Source organism: Somniosus microcephalus, chromosome 11 (genome assembly GCF_052327205.1).
Source record: "Somniosus microcephalus isolate GS21.2 chromosome 11, FLI_Smic_1.0, whole genome shotgun sequence".
NCBI classification, from domain to species: Eukaryota; Metazoa; Chordata; class Chondrichthyes; order Squaliformes; family Somniosidae; genus Somniosus; species Somniosus microcephalus.
The window spans coordinates 197,993,888-198,009,743 of NC_140997.1; the positions used below are offsets into that span (position 1 = coordinate 197,993,888).

Here is a 15,856-nt window from a genome sequence, read left to right on the forward strand (position 1 = left end):
CAATATAATACAAATTAGAAGTATCCAGAAACTCAAAAGTGAATTAAAATAATTGGTACTTTTGTCAGGAACATTTTAATGTTTCTTTGAGATTCTCTGATATGCCAGGTACCATTTCCTGACCAAGAGCAGGCAACCCACTCCCAGACTGTGTTAAACCAGCATGCAGGTGGTGTGTGAGACTATTCCCAGTAATAACTTGCCCTTATATTTTACTACAGACAGTGAGCGAAAAGTGCCTACAACTTCCCTTGAAAGTATAGCTGAAACTAGGGACTTGGAATGTCAGGAATTTTGGACAAAACTTCATATTTTTCCATTTCATGGTACGGTGCATTGCAACACCAACCTCCAGTTCTGTGGATTTTATTGAAGAGAAAGTATATTTTACTGAATTGTAACAAAATCCTAAATATTTTAGGAGATATCTCTACTCAACACTGTTCCTAGGTGCATTTTGTTTCCTCTATGTTTGCACTGGTGATTTAAATATTAACTTGTAATGTTGTCCATCTTCCATTAAAAATAAACCATCTCAAAACAAAGCAAAATGTTAGAATTGTTTTTAACAGTATTAACCTAAGCCGATCACCAGGTAGTAATTCCTGGACAGCCCAGAAGTATTGTAGATGAGAGGCAATTGTACAACTCTTATCAGTAATTTGATAAGAAAACTACTGTATTTCATATATTCATTTATCATTCTTCATAAATGATGGAAAAGCTCTGCAACCCAACTGGGTAATTACTGTCCCAGTAAGGGTTTTATTCACACCTTACTCATCACACTGTGTGTGTGCTCCATTGCCTCGAGACTTTCTTGATGTGTATGGTTTAGTGTGTATTTCTGCTATTTTGAACTTTGGCTCATGTCAAGCTTTAAGTAATGAGTGCGATACAGAAAGATGTTTTCTGCTATTTTTATTGCCTTTTTAACTATGATCTTGGAATCTTGTCTGAAATTACAACTGAGACTAAAGCCCTGATTTTAACATTGGGCAGGAATCGGGAGGGAGAGCGGCAAACCTCCCTGATGTTGCCAGTATGAGGCCCCATCAATTCTAATTAGCGCTGTTCCTCCTACACAATGCATAATGTGCTAGAAGTGCACCAAGATCAAGCAGTGGGTTAACTGGCTCCACCAGCTCTTCAAGTGCTGCTGGTCACCATTAAAATTATCTGGCTACTGAAGGGGGGGGTTAAAATGGCTGGAGCAAGGGTGTTGTTGCAATACTGTACCAAGATAAAATTGGAATTCAAAATATGCTGTCAGTCAGCAGCAGTTTCTCTATTTCAAGTTGTAACCATGCACATCACACCTGATTAAAATTATTTCCACTCCCCATGCAAGGCGGTTTATTAATTTAAACAGCTGAACATTTAACCTCTACCAAGCTCAACCTACAGAGCTATCTTGTCTGGCATTAAGTGTCTTTGTCTCAGCCAGACGGTTTGCAACCTTGGTGTTGTGATTGACCCTGAGATGAGCTTCCGACCACATATGCGCTCCATCACCAAGATTGCCTCCTTCCACCTCCGGAACATTGCCTAACTCCGACCCTGCCTCAGCTCATCTGCTGCTGAAAACCTCATCCATGCTTTTGTTATCTCTAGACTTGACTATTCCAATGGCCGGTCTCCCATCTTCCACCCTACATAAACTTGTGCTCATCCAAAACTCTGCTACCTGTACCTTAACTCACACCAAGTCTCGTTCACCCATCACCCCTGTGCTTGCTGACCTACACTGGATCCTGCTCCGACAACACCTCAATTTTAAAATCCTCATCCTTGTTTTCAAATCCCTCCATGGCCTCGCTCCTCCATATCTCTGGAACCTTCTCCAGCTCTACAAGCCTTTGAGATCTCCGTGCTCCTCCAATTCTGGCCTCCTGCGTATCCCCGATTTTAATCACTTCACCATTGGTGGCTGTGCTTTCAGCTGCCTTGGCCCTAAGCTCTGGAATTCCCTCCCTAAATTCTGCACTCTTTTTCTCCTTTAAATTGCTCCTTAAAAACTACCTCTTTGACCAAGTTTTTGGTCATCTGTTCTTGTATCTCCTCTATAGCTCAGTGTCAAAAATGGTTTTTTATTGATAACACTCTTGTTAAATGCCTTGGGACCTTTTGCTATGTTAAAGGTGCTATATAAATGCAAGGTATTGTTGTTCAGCTGCGTGAATGTCAGCCGGTCTAAGCCACGTTGCTGAATGAAGCAATAATCAGCAATGGGTTCTGTCAGGAGGCAAAAATTAACATTTTCCATCTGATCTCATTTAACTGCCTCTTATGCTGATCAACCACATTTTTTTGGCGGAGGTCACACACAAGCCCTCAGTGCAAACGACTCCACTTTCTCGATTGCAGGATGATGTCCGGTACAAAGGTTAGCAAAGAATGGTGAAAAAATGCAAAATGGTCACAAACAGTATCTCGTACTACTTCATATATAGATTATTTTTAGTCATTGTTGAAGCTTTTCATTACATATCCTGTCACACCAAAAGGTTCAATACTTACAGCTTCTACCAGACTGTCTGCACTTCCTCGTTTTTCATAGTACCGTCGTAGAAAGTTGTTAGGAACGGCTAGATTTGTTGGGGTATAGGTTTTGTAAGGAATGTCACCATCATCGGTATACCAAGAACTCCTGTTCATTGATGGAAGGCTACCGTTCATATTTTCCCTGGATTCAACACGGTCTACGCGGATCAGAGGAGTGTAGTATGGGGAGCGCTCTTTTCTGGGTGGTGTAGCTGGAGGGGTTGCCCACGAACGCGTTGACCGTGCTGGTGAGAGCCTTCTATTTCTGTAAGAGTCTAATCCTGCCACAGCCATAACCTGTTTATTTATACAGGGAGAAATGAATGGTACAAATATAACTGCAGAATCCATAACTTTCCATAATTACAAAAATAAACCAGAATTTAAGTTCAGTAGGTCGTCTCCCAGCCCCCTTTGTAGTACATTGATTATAGTCGCAAAGAGAAACTTCAAGCACTGACTATCACTGTAAATTACTGAAGCAATTAGTTCTAAATTGACATTCATACAAGGTAGGTCTCATTCCAGTGCTGTTCCTAACGGCTGAATACCTGTCAGTATGAAAATAGTAACAAGGTCCACAGACCAAATCCATGATTCTTCCTACTACCACTGACCTTTCTTCTTACCAGTGACTTTTCCTGCAGATCCCCAGGGGTGAAATTTGTCTCAGGTGGTAGAGCAAAATGAGCAACAGTGAATCAGCAGCCCATTTTACAGTCCGCCCAAGTTTCTTTTCGATTTGAAATCAGATTTCACCCTCTTTACAGTTATCATTCTCTCCCATTTGTTTGACACACACACTTCTAATGCATAAGAATAGATTTTTAAAAAGTATTTAGTGAAGCTGTCCATGAGTATAAATGTGATAGTTCAAGGTTTCAAGATGGAAGGCTGGTGAGCAGCTACAGAAAATGCATTTTATAAAGAGTCTCTTTTATCTGGGTTCTCTATTGGTAAAGGAGCTATAAGAAACACTGCTCCCAAAGCCTGATGTAGAGTGATAGGCAGCAGTTAGCCTTTTGGTATTTAAAACTGATTATTTTGCTTTGGTTCCCCAGTTTATAATGTGCTCCACTGTTTAAGTTCATGCACAATGAGTTAGCTACTGGGTGAAGATGAGTTCTAAGCAGATTTATTCTCTATTCATGTATCTGTGAGCAGAATTGTTATTAAAATGATTGTAATAATTATATGTTCTATACAATATGCAATTGCTCTTGTAAAATGAATGGTAGAATGTTATGATAGAAGATGAGCACTTAGGGGAAGGAAGGTGTTTCTTAAAGAAATGCTGCACAAAAGCTTTATAAATGACAAATTACTTTCCTATCTAATGAATACTTTGTATTATTGTACTGAATAATTGTGTTAAGATGTACTGGTTGTCATAAAACATATGTAATGTACTAGAATTTATTTCCCTCCTTTTCTCATCAGTTTTCTTGTCTCCCTTTCTCATTCCTGAAGACACTGATTCCTTACTGGCATCATTTCCCTCGAGTATCTCGGCCAAATGGCCAGTCTTGATGTATGAGTGTAGACAGTGAGTGTAAACAGCTTATTTGACCACAAGCAAGCCTGCTGCTGCCCTCATCTGAAACACACACACTTTCAGCAACAGCTGATTGGACAGTGATCTGGAGCAGGAACCCTGACCAATTATCCTTTTCCTAGTCCAGAAGTGCTAAAACCACTGGTAGTAGCCATATCGGGTAACTCACCATGAACAATGATTGAACCTGGGACGTTGTTAGACTGTGTGGCTCAGCTACTCACCACTGTAACTTACTTAGGGAACTTCATAGTAACATTTCTAGAAGGAATTTTGTTTTTTTTTACAGAAATTTTACAATTGTTTTTATTATCGTGCTTAGTCATCTGAAAAATTCCCTTTGGTGAAGTATGCAGTTATGATCATTTTCACATCAGATGAAATATCAACTGATGTGCTGGAGTCGGAATATTCACCTGGTGCTGCATTAAATGTAGTGGCAGAGCAGTACGCTGCTGGAATATAGGAGATAGGGAGATATCATCCTGACTACTTTGCCTGCGTAGACACTCAAAATTGAAGGAAGGCCGGCGATTTGCTGTCAAAACAAATTTGTTAAAACTTGAATAAATGTATCAGATAAACAAAGTTTTTATGAGATTAACGAATATTAGTTTTATGTATTTTCATCCACATACAAGTTAAAAGTTTTTTTTTAGAACTATTGGGTAGTATTAAATTCGAGATGAGTTGGAATTTACAACAACTCAACATCAGCAAACTGAAGCCATCCTCTTTGCCTCTTGCCAACACCTTTGTACCTCTTTGTCTGACTCCCATCAACCTCTGTAGCTGTCTGCACAGCTGAACATAGTGCAAAACCTTAGTGTTCTGCTTGACCCTGAGCTGAGCGTTTTACCTTACATCTAGTCTGTTTCCTAGGCTGCCTTCTTTAACTTATGGAACATTGGCCACTTATATCTCAACCTGAACCCTGCTGGTATTTATCTACACCTACATCACCTTGGGGATGGATTTTTCAAATGCTTGTCTCACGAGCCTCATAAGAACATAAGAAATAAGAGCAGGAATAGGCCATTCGGCCCCTCGAGCCTGCTCCGCCATTCGATAAGATCATGGCTGATCTGGTCTTGGCCTCAACTCCACTTTCCTACCCGTTCCCCATAACTTTTGACTCCCTTATCGTTCAAAAATCTGTCTATCTCCACCTTAAATATATTCAATGATCCAGCCTCCACAGCTCTGGGGTGGAGAATTCCAAAGATTCACGACTCTCAGAGAAGAAATTCCTCCTCATTTCTGTTTTAAATGGGTGACCCCTTATTCTGAAACTATGCCCCCTAGTTCTAGATTCCCCCACGAGGGGAAACATCCTCTCTGCATCTACCCTGTCAAGCCCCCTCAGAATCTTATATGTTTCAATAAGATCACTTCTCATTCTTCTAAACTCCAATGAGTATAGGCCCAACCTGCTCAACCTTTCTTCATAAGACAACCCCTTCATCACAGGAATTAACCTAGTGAACCTTCTCTGAACTGCCTCCAATGTAAGTATATCCCTTCTTAAATAAGGAGACCAAAACTGTACACAATATTCCATGTGTGGTCTCACCAACGCCCTTTACAATTGTAGTAAGACTTCCCTACTTTTATACTCCATCCCCCTTGCAATAAAGGCCAATATTCTATTTGCCTTCCTACTTACTTGCTGTACCTGCATGCTAACTTTGTGTTTCATGTACAAGGACCCCCAGATCCCACTGTACCGCAGTATTTTGTAGTCTCCCTCCATTTAAAAAATAATTTGCTTTTTTATTTTTCTTACCAAAGTGGATAACGTCACATTTCCCTGCATTGTATTCCATCTGCCAAATTTTTGCCCACTCACTTAACCTATCTATATCCCTTTGCAGATTCTTTGTGTCCTCTTCACAACGTGCTTTCCCACCTATCTTTGTATCATCAGCAAATTTGGCTACATTACACTCGGTCCCTTCATCCAAGTCATTAATATAGATTGTAAACAGCTGAGGCCCCAGCACTGATCCCAGTGGCACCCCATTAGTTACAGTTTGCCAACCTGAAAGTGACCCATTTATCCCGACTCTCTGTTTTCTGTTAGTTAGCCAATCCTTTAGCCATGCTAGTATATTACCCCCAACCCCATAAGCTCCTGTGCAGTAACCTTTTATGTGGCACCTTATCGAATGTCTTCTGGAAATCCAAATACACTACATCTACTGGTTCCCCTTTATCCACCCTGCTCATTACATCCTCAAAGAACTCTAGCAAATTTGTCAAACATGATTTCCCTTTCATAGAACCATGCTGACTCTGCTTAACTGTATTATGATTTTCTAAATGTCCTGCTACTACTTCCTTAATAATGGACTTCAGCATTTTCCCAATGACAGAGGTTAGGCTAATTGGTCTATAGTTTCCTGCTTTCTGTCTCCCTCCTTTCTTGAATAGGGGTGTTAAATTTACGGTTTTCCAGGGAATTTTGGTAGATTACAACCAATGCATCCACTATCTCTGCAGCCACTTCTTTTAAGACCCTAGGATGCGGGCCATCAGGTCCAGGGGTCTTGTCCACCTTTAGTCCCATAAGTTTGCCTAGTACTTTTTCTCTAGTGATGGTGATTGTTTTAAGTTCCCCCCTCCCTATAGCCCCTTGATTATCTATTATTACTGGGATGCATTTAGTGTCTTCTACCATGAAGACCGATACAAAATATTTGTTCAATGTCTCTGCTGTTTCCCATTATTAATTCCCCAGTCTCATCCTCTAAGGGACCAACGTTTACTTTAGTTACTCTCTTCCTTTTTATATACCTGTAGAAGCTTTTACTGTATGTTTTTATATTTCTTGCTAGTTTCCTCTCAGAATCTATCTTCTCTCTTAATTATTTTTTTAGTCGTCCTTTGCTGGTTTCTAAAAATTGCCCAACCCTCTGGCCTACCACTAATCTTCGCATCATTGTATACCTTTGTTTTCAATTTGATACCATCCTTAATTTCCTTAGTTAGCCACGGATGGTTCATTCTTCACTTAGAGTCCTTCTTTCTCGCTTTGCTGAGAGTTATGAAATATCTCCTTAAATGTCTGCCACTGCTTATCTACCGTCTTACCCTTTAATCTATTTTCCCATTTTAGCCAACTCTGTCTTCATACCTTTGTAATTGCCTTTATTTAAGTTCAGGACATAGTTTGACACCCAAGTTTCTCACCCTCAAACTGAATTTGAAATTCTACCATGCTATGATCACTCTTCCCTAGAGGATCCTTTACTATGAGATCATTAATTAATCCTATCTATTACACATTACCAAATCTAAAATAGCCTGCTCCCTGATTGGTTCCACAACGTATTGTTCTAAGAAACTATCCCGAATACACTCTATGAATTCTTCCTCAAGGTTACCATTGCCAATTTGATTTGTCCAATCTATCTGAAGATTAAAATCGCCCATGATTATTGCAGTACCTTTCTTACAAGCCTCCATTATTTCTTGATTTGTCGTTAGGGGACTTATAGACTACTCCCATTAGGGACTTCTTTCCCTTACTATTTCTTATCTCCACCCAAACTGATTCTACATCTTGATCTTCTGAGCCAATATCATTTCTCACTACTGCACTGATCTTATTCTTTATTAACAGAGCTACGCCACCTCCTTTTCCTTTCTGTATATCCTCACGAAGTGGCAAATACCCCTGAATATTCAGTTCCCAGTCTTGGTCACCTTGCACCCACGTCTCTGTAATGGCTATCAGATCATACCCATTTATTTCTATTTGTGCCATCAACTCATTTATCTTGTTATGAATGTTGCATGCATTCAGATAAAGCGCTTTTAATTTTGTCTTTTTACCATTTTTTCTCTACTCTGACTCTACTTTCTGATGCACTCTTATGTTTACACGCTCTGTCCCACTCTGGTTCTCATTACCGCTATTGCTACCCTGCACTATTGCCTTCTCCTTCCTCTTTGACTTTTTAAATTTCCCCTCAGCTGAACCCCACTATTTAGTTTAAAGTCCTATCTACAGCCCTAGTTATTCAATTCGCCAGGATATTGGTCCCAGCATGGGTTCAAGTGAAGCCCGTCCCAACGGAACAACTCCCTCTTTCCCCAGTACTGGTGCCAGTGCCCCATGAATCAAAACCCATTTCTCCCACACCAATCTTTGAGCCACGCATTCATCTCTCTGATCTTATTTACCCTATGCCAATTTGCTCATGGCTCAGGTAGTAATCCAGCAATTATTACCTTTGTGGTTCTACTTTTTAATTTTTCCCCTAGCTGCTCATACTCCCTCAGCAGAACCTCTTTCTTTGTCCTACCTATATCATTGGTACCTACGTGGACCACAACAACTGGATCGTTCCTCTCCAGCCCAGAGGAGATGTCCTTAACCCTGGCGACACAGCCTTCAGGACTCACGCTCTTGGCTGCAGAGAACAGTATCTATCCCCCTAACTATACTGTCCCCAACCACTACAACATTTCTTTTTAGTCCTCCAACTTGAATGCCCTCCTGAACCACGGTGCCATGGTCAGTTTGCTCATCCTCCCTGTAGTCCCTGCTCTCGTCCACACAGGGAGCAAGTACCTCGTACCTGTTGGACAAGTGCAAGGGCTGAGGCTCCTCCAATGCTACCTCCTGGATCCCCATACCTGCCTCACTCGTAGTCACACCTTCCTATCCCTGACCACAGGCCAAATCTGAAGTATTTAACCTAAGGGGTGTGACTGCCTCCTGGAACAAAGTGTCCAGGTAACTTTCTCCCTCCCTGATGTATCGCAATGTCTGCAGCTCGGACTCCTGTAGCAATCGGCGCAGACTCCATGGATTTTTTAGATTATGAACATATACCCTTCTTAAAAACTGGATAGGCTGAGTGGGTGGGGGGGGGGGTTGGGTTGGGGGGGGGGGGGTTGGGTTGGGTGGGGGGGGTGGGTTGGGTGGGGGGGGGGTTGGGGGGGGGGGTGGGGGGGGGGTTGGGGGGGGGGTGGGGGAAGCAGTGGCAACCCATGTCAAGCTGAAGGTGGCTGACGTAACCAGGTTGCATTCGTATGGTAACAGACTGTCCTTGGGAACAATGACCTGAGAGGCCCACTCCCAAGTCATGAATAACAAGGCTGGCGACTCAGTATTTCTGGAGAAGATGAGCTTGTTAATCGGATGGGAGATCTAAACCATCCAAACCTGGGAGGAAGCCTGGAAACCATTTCCCTGAGGCCATGTGTCCATTAAAACCACAGACAGCGGTCTGTGTATTGGAGGGGTATATCAGAGAGCAGTTTGGATAGCTCTCTCTCGCTCTCCTGCCCTCCACACAACGGAACATCAAGAGGAGCTGAGCCTTGCTCTTTCAACCGAGATGGACTTCGACTAAGACTGGGACTTGCATGCTGCAAGGCCGGTACGGAACCAGGTAGCCGAGACGGATGGGAGGAAGCTACAAGCAAGATCAAGGGCAATCTAGGTGAGTATTGCCAAGCCTACACACCCACAAGATCACTTAGCTGTGTGAGGGGGTGCCTGTATATTCCTACCAAACCAGAGGGGGTTTAGTGTTGGAAGGGTCCTGTGATAGTTTAGTTCACGGGAGGGTGTTTTTAGGCCGTGGCAAGTCAGCATGGCAGGGGCTTGTTGGACAAGTTAGGGTTGTACTGTTTTAAACTGTACAGTTGTGTTCACACCGCTCGTACTGTATGCGAGTGGAATGGTTTTGTCAACCTTAATAAACACTGTACGGGTGAGCCCAAAAACTCTGTCCGTGTTCAAATCTGTCCTCAGTAATCCCTATCGTCCAGAACTTGTAGTAAGGGGGTTTGCATGCTCGCTACGGGCGGGGCGAAACCACTTACAATAATTGGCGATTGCAGCAGGACCCATAGGAAATTGGCCACCGCAAAAAACGCTGACACTCCAGCTCATCAAGTCTGAGCGGAAGTTCCTCCCCCTACCTCACCCTTCAAAAACTTCAGCTAATCCAGAACTCTCTGGCCTGGGTCCTCTACTCCACAAAGTACTGCACACCCATCATTTCCATCCTTGCCAATTGCCACTGGCTCCTTGTACCCCGGCAAATTGACTTCAAGATCCTTGTCCTCATTTTAAATTCCATCGAAGGCCTCACACCACCCTTTCTGTCAAATCTTCTCCAGCATACAATCCGACCCCCCCATGCACGGTTCTGGATTACTGCTCATGCACCACTTTTTACACTCCATTATTGGAGGCTTGTCTTTCCGTCACAACACCCTGTCCCTAGGAATTATTTTCTGAAACCAGTTTACCTCTCTTCCTGCTTTTAAAAGCCTCTTGGGCCATGTCTTCATTCCACCCCACCCTATCCTCCAGTTTTTTCACTTCTTGCACAGTGTCTACATTGTAAACCACTATGACTGTAACATGAGAAGCATAACATAAGAATTAGGAGCAGGAGTAGGCCTTACGGCCCCTCCAGCCTACTCCGCTATTCAATAAGATCATGGCTGATCTTTGACCTCAACTCCACTTTCTCGCCCGATCTCCATATCCCTTGATTCCTATAGAGTCCAAAAATCTATCTATCTTAGCCTTGAATAAACTCAACAATTCAGCATCCACAGCCCTTTGGGGTACAGAATTTCAAAGATTCACAACCCTCTGAGTGAAGAAATTCCTCCTCATCTCAGTCTTAAATGGCCGACCCCTTATCCTGTGACTATGCCCCCTAGTTCTAGACTCTCCAGCCTGGGGAAACAACCTCTCAGCGTCTACCTTGTCAATCCCCCTCAGAATCTTATATAAACGTAAGATGTTTCTGTATTAGACCCTATCCACAACACCATAAATGCTGTTTGTACTGAGGTAGATCATGTTTATACATTGGGACATGCACAAAACAATATTGGACTTTTTTCCTTTTCCTACTAATGTTACTACTTGGAATTGTGAGAATAAGTCGGTTGAAAGCAGGCCTTCCTTTGCTGCACAGTAATATTTTGTTCTCCAAGTTGGGTGCAAGCACCAAGCACACTTAGTGCCAGACCCAGCAGTGGTGGCTTTATCTGTGCAACATGCAGATTTTCATTTATGAAAAGGGTGACAATTATTTGGATAATTTAAATCTAAAACCTGATCTAGATAGAATTCCCAACAAAAATACAATTTTAGGAAACATCCCAAATATATATTTTATTTAAGCAATATGTATGAGAGAAAAGCTCTCTTACTGGTTTGAAGCCATTCATATGTGAAAAAAGAAAATGGTCTCTAAATATATGCTAACTATTGGTTGCCTTGCACATGCAAGAAGGAATCATTATTCAGTAACCAATTTAGTGCATATGCAGACATTTGGGTTCATCGAGTTCTATTAACCAAAGCAAGACAAAACTTGTTATTTTCTGAAAGTTCTAGACAAGACTTGTAAATTTATAATGTTTCCAACAATAGTAGAATGTCTATTAAAAAGTACAAAAAGCTCCTAAGAAATAGACTTAGGGGGCTAAATTCGGTTGTTTTGTGCCTCCCGTTAGCGCAAATCAACTAGCGCCTGGGCGCAGCGCCCCTAACGCCTCCCGTGAAATTCAGCGGGAGGTTAGCGGTGGCACTGCGCCGCTGGCGTTGACGTCATCGCCATGCACAGTGCCCTGGCTGTAACATTGGGTGGTGCCCCCTGACTTACCGTCGGACGCTATGTCCGCTGGGGTCAGGGGGGCCTAACTGTGGCCGGGGCGGCGCTAGTTAAAGGGGAGGTGGCAGGTGGCCATTTTTGTTGCTGGCCACCTGCCAGCACCTGCCCCGTTGCTGTCCCCGGCCCCCGTGAAGTCCCCCCGCAGGGTGCCAGCTGCTCTCCGTGAAAATGCTACCCAATTTTAACCCCTTATATTTTGAAAACTTTAAATAGTCTTTTCCAGTACTGTTTTGTCAAATTGCAAACAATAAATGGAAAGTGCAGATGTAAACACAAAAACAAACTAAACATACATCAAAATGTTCATGAATTGGTCTAAGAAGCTATTCACCTATAGGTGTTGGTGGAAGTAATCGTCGCCTAGGTGAACGCCGGGATTCGATGTAATTGTAAGGCTCATCATCTTCATAGTAACCACAAGGGTGATGATAACCCTTTGGCCTTTCAAAATCCAGGTCATTACTTTGAATTTGATTCTGATAGTCACTATGTATTTGTCTTGGTTGTATATGGGAGTGGAAGAAAAAGAACACAAGAAGACATTTTACAGAGTGAAATAGGGCCAATATCAGAACTAACATATTCAAACCATAACCTATGCTTTCTCGCAGTCCCGACCCCTGCCCCGCTCATCGGGAATTTTTTTTGTAGAGGGGTCCTTCAGTGGGTGTTAGGGCCCTCATTAACATATTTAATGGGCCCAACACATGTATTAATGCCTAAAAATGGTCCCACAAATTTAGCAGTGGGAACAACGCCTGTGCAGATTGGGCGTAGGCTGTCCCACTGCCTGTTTTGCACCTGAAAAACAGGCACAATGCATATCAATTTCTACCCCTATAGCTCCAATATATGATACCACTAAAACATTAATAGCCTTTTATTCCGAAGGAACAGTTAAAATTTTGGGTTTGTGCCTGGATACACTTTGCTTGATTTTATATTCACAGATGGTACACTATGGGGGAGTAATTGCTGTGATTGCTATGTGTAGCAGGTAGTGAAACTTAACTTCACATTAGCAAGAAAATTGTTTTAAAAATGGAGGGACTATCATTGTCTACCATAAAAAATGGAGCTTTCCTTTTTCTTTAGTTGATTTACAAAATGGATATAGTTACTATTCAAGAGTCTTACTTATCCACTGACTGCATGCTGTCCTCTTCATAATACTCCTCCCCGCTGAAATATTCCTGATCTCCTGAATAAGGCTCATCCTCAAACCAGTCATCTGCTTTTGGTTCCTCTCGACAAATAGTAGGCAGACAACCATCACCAGAATCTGATCTATAGCAAACATTAAAATGGAACTTCTTTATGTAATAAGATTTTTAAAAATTCTGTGTTTCAATTTTGCTATTAATATATGTAGTTCACAAATACAAATGCAGTTTAAAAAATCAAAACATTTTATGATTGTAGTAAAGTACTACTAGGAAAACAATACTTAAGTATATATATGTAAAAATTAATGCTTTAATATTTAAATTTTAACAAAGCAAAACAACTTTTATGATGTTCAGCTGTCAAGAAAATAAATATATCTGAAGTATATATATGAACCATCCAAATAATAGGTCGATATTAAAGAACATACCTAACATTAGTTTCATAATAACGTGTTCTGGTCCGGAAAGTAGGAAAAACAAACATTAAGGTAAGGAAATACAGAAATTTCAATACATTTATAGTTCTAAACAATGCTCTTTTTTAAAAGTAAAACTGATCTTTTAAATTGAACTGTAAAATTATGGAATGTAATTATGGTTATTGCCTAAAAATTAATGTTGGTGATAATTGCAAACAAACATTTAATACATTCAGATGGCATTCCTTTGCCCACTATTTATTTAAGTGCCTAGTTAATCTGTTGAGCATTTGGCCACTAATATTGCCAACAATAATTTCAAGTCTTCAACCTCAACCAGACCACTAGTGTGGCACCTAAGGTGATTCCCTCAAAATCTTTTAGCTGTTGCTACTGTAGACTACCTGGCATTCTAAGTTATCAGTTACATTGTGAAGGCTTTTGTCAACATTTGGCCAAGTTGTTATTTGCTAGTAACTCACCTCAACAGCAGGAAACACTGATATAAGTCACCTTTCCCACTGTAAATGTATATATGTATCTAATTGTCAAAGAATGGAACAGATCTAGCAATGTTGCTGTGGAGAAATCCATATAGTACTGATTCAACCCTACCTCCTCCTTGTTGCTTTATAACCAAATAAAATGAAAACACAACAGGTTCTGTAACTAAGGAAATTAAAACTAATTTTAAAAAGTAGGGGATGCCAATGATACAGTGGGTTAGCATTCTGTCCATTTATCTCCATGATTCAAATGCAGGTCAAATGAGATGAAAATCTCTTCTGTTGCTTGAAGAGAGTTGGATACTGTTGAGGGGGATGACTCACCAGGGGAAGGCAGCAGCGGCCAGCTTCCTGGCACCAGGGACGCTTCTGCTGCTCAGAAAGGGAGGAAAAAGAGTGGGAGAGCAATAGTGGTAGGGGATTCTATCGTAAGGGGGACAGATAGGCGTTTCTGTGGCCGCAAACGTGACTCCAGGATGGTTTGTTGTCTCCCTGGGGCCAAGGTCATGGATGTCACTGAGCGGCTACAGGGCATTCTTAAGGGGGAGGGTGAGCAGGCAGAGGTCGTGGTCCACATTGGGACCAACGACATAGGTAGGAAGGGGGATGAGGTCCTGCATCAAGAATTTAGGGAGCTAGGTAACAGATTAAAGAGCAGGACCTCAAAGGTTGTAATCTCTGGATTACTCCCAGTGCCACGTGCTAGTGAGTATAGGAATAGGAGGATAGAGCAGATGAATGCGTGGCTAAAGACTTGGTGTAGGAGGGAGGGTTTTACTTTCCTGGATCACTGGGCCTGCTTCTGGGAAAGGTGGGACTTGTACAAGTCGGACGGGTTGCACCTGAACCAGAGCGGGACAAATATCCTTGCGGGGAGGTTTGCTAGCACTGTTGGGGGGGGTTTAAACTAACTTGGCAGGGGGTTGGGATACAGAGGGGAGCTGAAATAGGGGGTGATGTGCTGCCAATTATAGAGAAAAAAACAAGTCAGCTTGGTAGACAGGGCAAATATATAAGGGCAAGGCTGGATGGCATCTATTTTAATGCAAGGAGTCTTGCAAATAAGGTGGATGAACTGAAGGTGTTGATAAACACATGGGAGTATGATATTGTTGCTATCACGGAGACATGGTTGAGGGAGGGGCAAGACTGGCAGCTCAATATTCCGAGGTACAGAATCTTCAGGTGAGACAGAGGGGGAGGTATAAGAGGAAGGGGTGTCGCAATATTAATTAAGGAGTCAATTACTGCAGTAAGGAGGGATGATATATTAGCAGGTTCCTCTAATGAGGCCATATGGGTGGAGCTTAAAAACAAAAAGGGGGCAAGCACTTTGCTGGGAGTGTACTATAGGCCTCCAAACAGTCAGGGGGAGATAGAGGAACAGATATGTAGGCAAATCTCAGAGAAATGTGCAAATAATAGGGTAATAATAATGGGGGATTTCAACTTCCCCAATATTAACTGGGATAGTCAGAGTGTGAAAGGCTCAGAGGGTGTAGAATTCTTAAAGTGCATCCAGGAGAGCCTTTTGAGCCAGCATGTAGAAGGTCCTACAAGAGAGGGGGCGGTACTGGACCTAATTCTAGGGAATGTGGCCGGCCAAGTGGAAAAAGTGCTAGTAGGTGAGCACTTTGGTGACAGTGACCATAATATGGTGAGATTTAAGGTGGTCATGGAAAAGGACAGGGATGGGCCGGAAATAAAGGTTCTAAATTGGGGGAAGGCCGATTTTAATAGGCTAAGGCAGGATCTGGCCAAATGGACTGGGATCAGCTACTTGTAGGAAAATCCGCATCGAAGCAATGGGAGGCTTTCAGAAGGGAGATTGAGATCATACAATGGCAACATGTTCCCGTAAAGGTCAAGGGTGGTTCCAAAAACCACAGGGAACCTTGGATGTCAGGGGATATACGAGAATGGATTAGGAAAAAAAGGAGGGCTTTTGGCAGATACAAAAGGCTAAAGACGGAGGAAGCCCTAGAGGAGTACAAAAAGTGCAGGG

The 15,856-nt window shown here is 42.2% G+C and overlaps 1 protein-coding gene across 4 annotated transcripts in view; it reads right to left on the minus strand.

Moving 5' to 3' along the window:
* The window catches only part of cacna1db (calcium channel, voltage-dependent, L type, alpha 1D subunit, b), a 792,002-nt gene that overhangs the window by 2,692 nt on the left and 773,454 nt on the right, over positions 1-15,856 (minus strand). For 3 of the 4 annotated variants that reach the window (XM_086001660.1, XM_086001657.1, XM_086001659.1), the window contains 5 exons: positions 13,355-13,381; positions 12,895-13,044; positions 12,089-12,255; positions 4,516-4,637; positions 2,521-2,841 (listed from right to left, as the gene is read on the minus strand). In XM_086001660.1, coding sequence (XP_085857786.1) covers positions 2,521-2,841; positions 4,516-4,637; positions 12,089-12,255; positions 12,895-13,044; positions 13,355-13,381 — 787 coding nt within the window. The remainder of the gene's footprint in view (positions 1-2,520; positions 2,842-4,515; positions 4,638-12,088; positions 12,256-12,894; positions 13,045-13,354; positions 13,382-15,856) is intronic. The other variant, XM_086001658.1, reaches the window with a different exon arrangement.